The sequence below is a fragment of the Bactrocera tryoni genome, chromosome 5 (assembly GCF_016617805.1).
Source record: "Bactrocera tryoni isolate S06 chromosome 5, CSIRO_BtryS06_freeze2, whole genome shotgun sequence".
NCBI lineage: Eukaryota > Metazoa > Arthropoda > Insecta > Diptera > Tephritidae > Bactrocera > Bactrocera tryoni.
In genome coordinates this window covers 54496619-54496960 of record NC_052503.1, presented here as the reverse complement: position 1 = coordinate 54496960, position 342 = coordinate 54496619, and the positions used below count along the sequence as shown (strand labels likewise).

The 342-nt window shown below is 37.1% G+C and overlaps 1 protein-coding gene across 1 annotated transcript in view; it reads left to right on the top strand.

Annotated features, from left to right (window-relative positions):
- Positions 1 to 258: 258 nt before the first annotated feature.
- The window catches only part of LOC120778366 (cytochrome P450 9b2-like), a 14414-nt gene continuing 14330 nt past the window's right edge, over positions 259 to 342 (top strand). The window contains exon 1 of the mRNA XM_040110153.1: positions 259 to 266. Within this exon, the coding sequence (XP_039966087.1) occupies positions 259 to 266 (8 nt within the window). The remainder of the gene's footprint in view (positions 267 to 342) is intronic.

The following is a 342-nucleotide window of genomic DNA, read 5'->3' as shown; positions in this document are numbered from 1 at the left end:
AAGAAATATGAGAAGAGGCCAAAGAAGCCTTTCAAGCTCCAGAAATTTTTATTATTTGGTATTGTTTCACTTCGCAGTCAATATTGGCAAAAGGACAAGGTTGCAGTCAATGGTGATCGTTAGATGCAAATGGTTATTGACTTTCTTTAATGGGCCAAATTTTGTTATCGAACTGAAATATGATTTAACTCCTTAGACTCGTTTTTCTGGGGTGCTATGATATATACTACAACCAGGGGCGTCGCGAGGATCCAGATCATGGCGGGGTGAGTCCCTTTGAAATGCCGACTCATTTCAAGAATTTGCCGATTTAATGTATATGTTTGTAAATATATATAAAAT